The sequence below is a fragment of the Penaeus monodon genome, chromosome 23 (assembly GCF_015228065.2).
Source record: "Penaeus monodon isolate SGIC_2016 chromosome 23, NSTDA_Pmon_1, whole genome shotgun sequence".
Classification (NCBI taxonomy): Eukaryota; Metazoa; Arthropoda; class Malacostraca; order Decapoda; family Penaeidae; genus Penaeus; species Penaeus monodon.
Window position 1 is genome coordinate 14,465,190 of NC_051408.1, and position 1,513 is coordinate 14,466,702.

The window sequence follows — 1,513 nt, forward strand, 5'->3', positions numbered from 1 at the left end:
ATTATTAGACTGAAAATGATCCAGACTAACAATCACAGATAACCATAACTTTTAAGTATAACCATTATACTATGCTAATGAAAAAGTGTATAACCATAATTACAGACTGGACACCAGAAGACTGCCTTGGATGTCATGGAGCAGATGAATGTATGTCGTGAGGCAGGTTTAGAGAGACTATATCGCTGGTGCCAGAGTCAGTGCCGTTCCCCTGACCCATCCCCACTCCTCACCCAGGCATTGGCAGCACTACAAGAAAGGCCTGTGCTTTTCAAGTTAGTCTAGATTATCTTTCAGTTTTCTGTTATGATCCTGTAGAATATTATAGTTTGAAGTGTGTGGATTTATACTTTTTTTTCTCTATTTAGATTCTAGATTTTTGTAGGTTTGGTTTATACACACAGAAAATAAATCTCCTATGGTATATGAAAATACTGAAAATCATTCCTTTTGTGTAAGAGACAAGCCAGATACACACTCTAAGTGCGAACTTCTTAACAGTCTTGTTGTGGAAGAATGGGTGGTCGTGAGGAGAGGGTGGCTGGTTCGTGGCTTTCTTGATGCCCTAACCATTGGAGGTCCAGGAGGAGCTCCAAGGCCAATTGAACTTCAGGCCCACGACCCCCTAAGATATGTGGGAGACATGCTGGCTTGGGTTCATCAAGCACTGCCATCGGAGAGGGAGGCAGCTCAGACCCTCTTTGCTAAGTGCTCTAATATTGGTGGGTATTTTTTGCTCTTTTGATATTTGTTAACATTATTCAAAGGAGTAGTATTTAAAACTATAGGTGGAAGTGCTGAAAGTAGTTGGCTAGTTAAGTAAACAGCCATTGTGATAAAAGTAGTAAAAACTAAGAAATGAGTTGGCTAAAGATTGGAACAGTAGTATGCAGGATCTGCATCTGTTGCTATCTAAATCATTAATATTGCCTGCATCACAGTCTTAGGAAAAGCTGTTGTAATAACAGTATTACTAAGTTGCTATAAAACTGTAATAGGGAATACTAATTGATAGCCATACTAAACATAAAAATAGAATTGATTGTATTGAATCATTATAACTGCCAAAAGGGATATTTCCTTTATTCATTCTATTTAGATTATTTTATTAATTTTGGCTTGCTACTACAGTGTTTTGTTAATAGGATTAATATATAAGAATGATATTAAATTAGATTTCTTACAGTGAATTAGAAGTAAACTTACCTAGTTGACAGGAATACAATTGTTTGCAGTAGAAATTGTTGTCTAAAGGAATGCTCAGTAGAAATTACCAGACCTTTTGATTGAGTGTTTCAGAAATAATGAGAGACGTTGTGGGGGATCCTCTGGCCTTTTCCATATATGGGACTAATGCCAAAGTAGATAACCACAGTGACTCACAGGGCAGCCATGCATGCATATCTAATCTCATGCTGAGAGGTAAAGAAAGTTGGTTTGGTCAGAAAAGCACTGAAAGAATGATAACCCACAATGCAATTCAGACCACAGTGGTTTGAATATGTATATATGC

At 37.3% G+C, this 1,513-nt stretch overlaps 1 protein-coding gene across 1 annotated transcript in view; it reads left to right on the forward strand.

Annotated features, from left to right (window-relative positions):
• Window positions 1-1,513, forward strand: part of LOC119587799 (conserved oligomeric Golgi complex subunit 6-like) — a gene marked incomplete at its 5' end in the record, with an annotated part of 13,578 nt that overhangs the window by 3,372 nt on the left and 8,693 nt on the right. Inside the window, 3 exon segments of the mRNA XM_037936497.1 lie at window positions 106-275; window positions 502-722; window positions 1,300-1,422. Of these exon segments, the coding sequence (XP_037792425.1) occupies window positions 106-275; window positions 502-722; window positions 1,300-1,422 (514 nt within the window).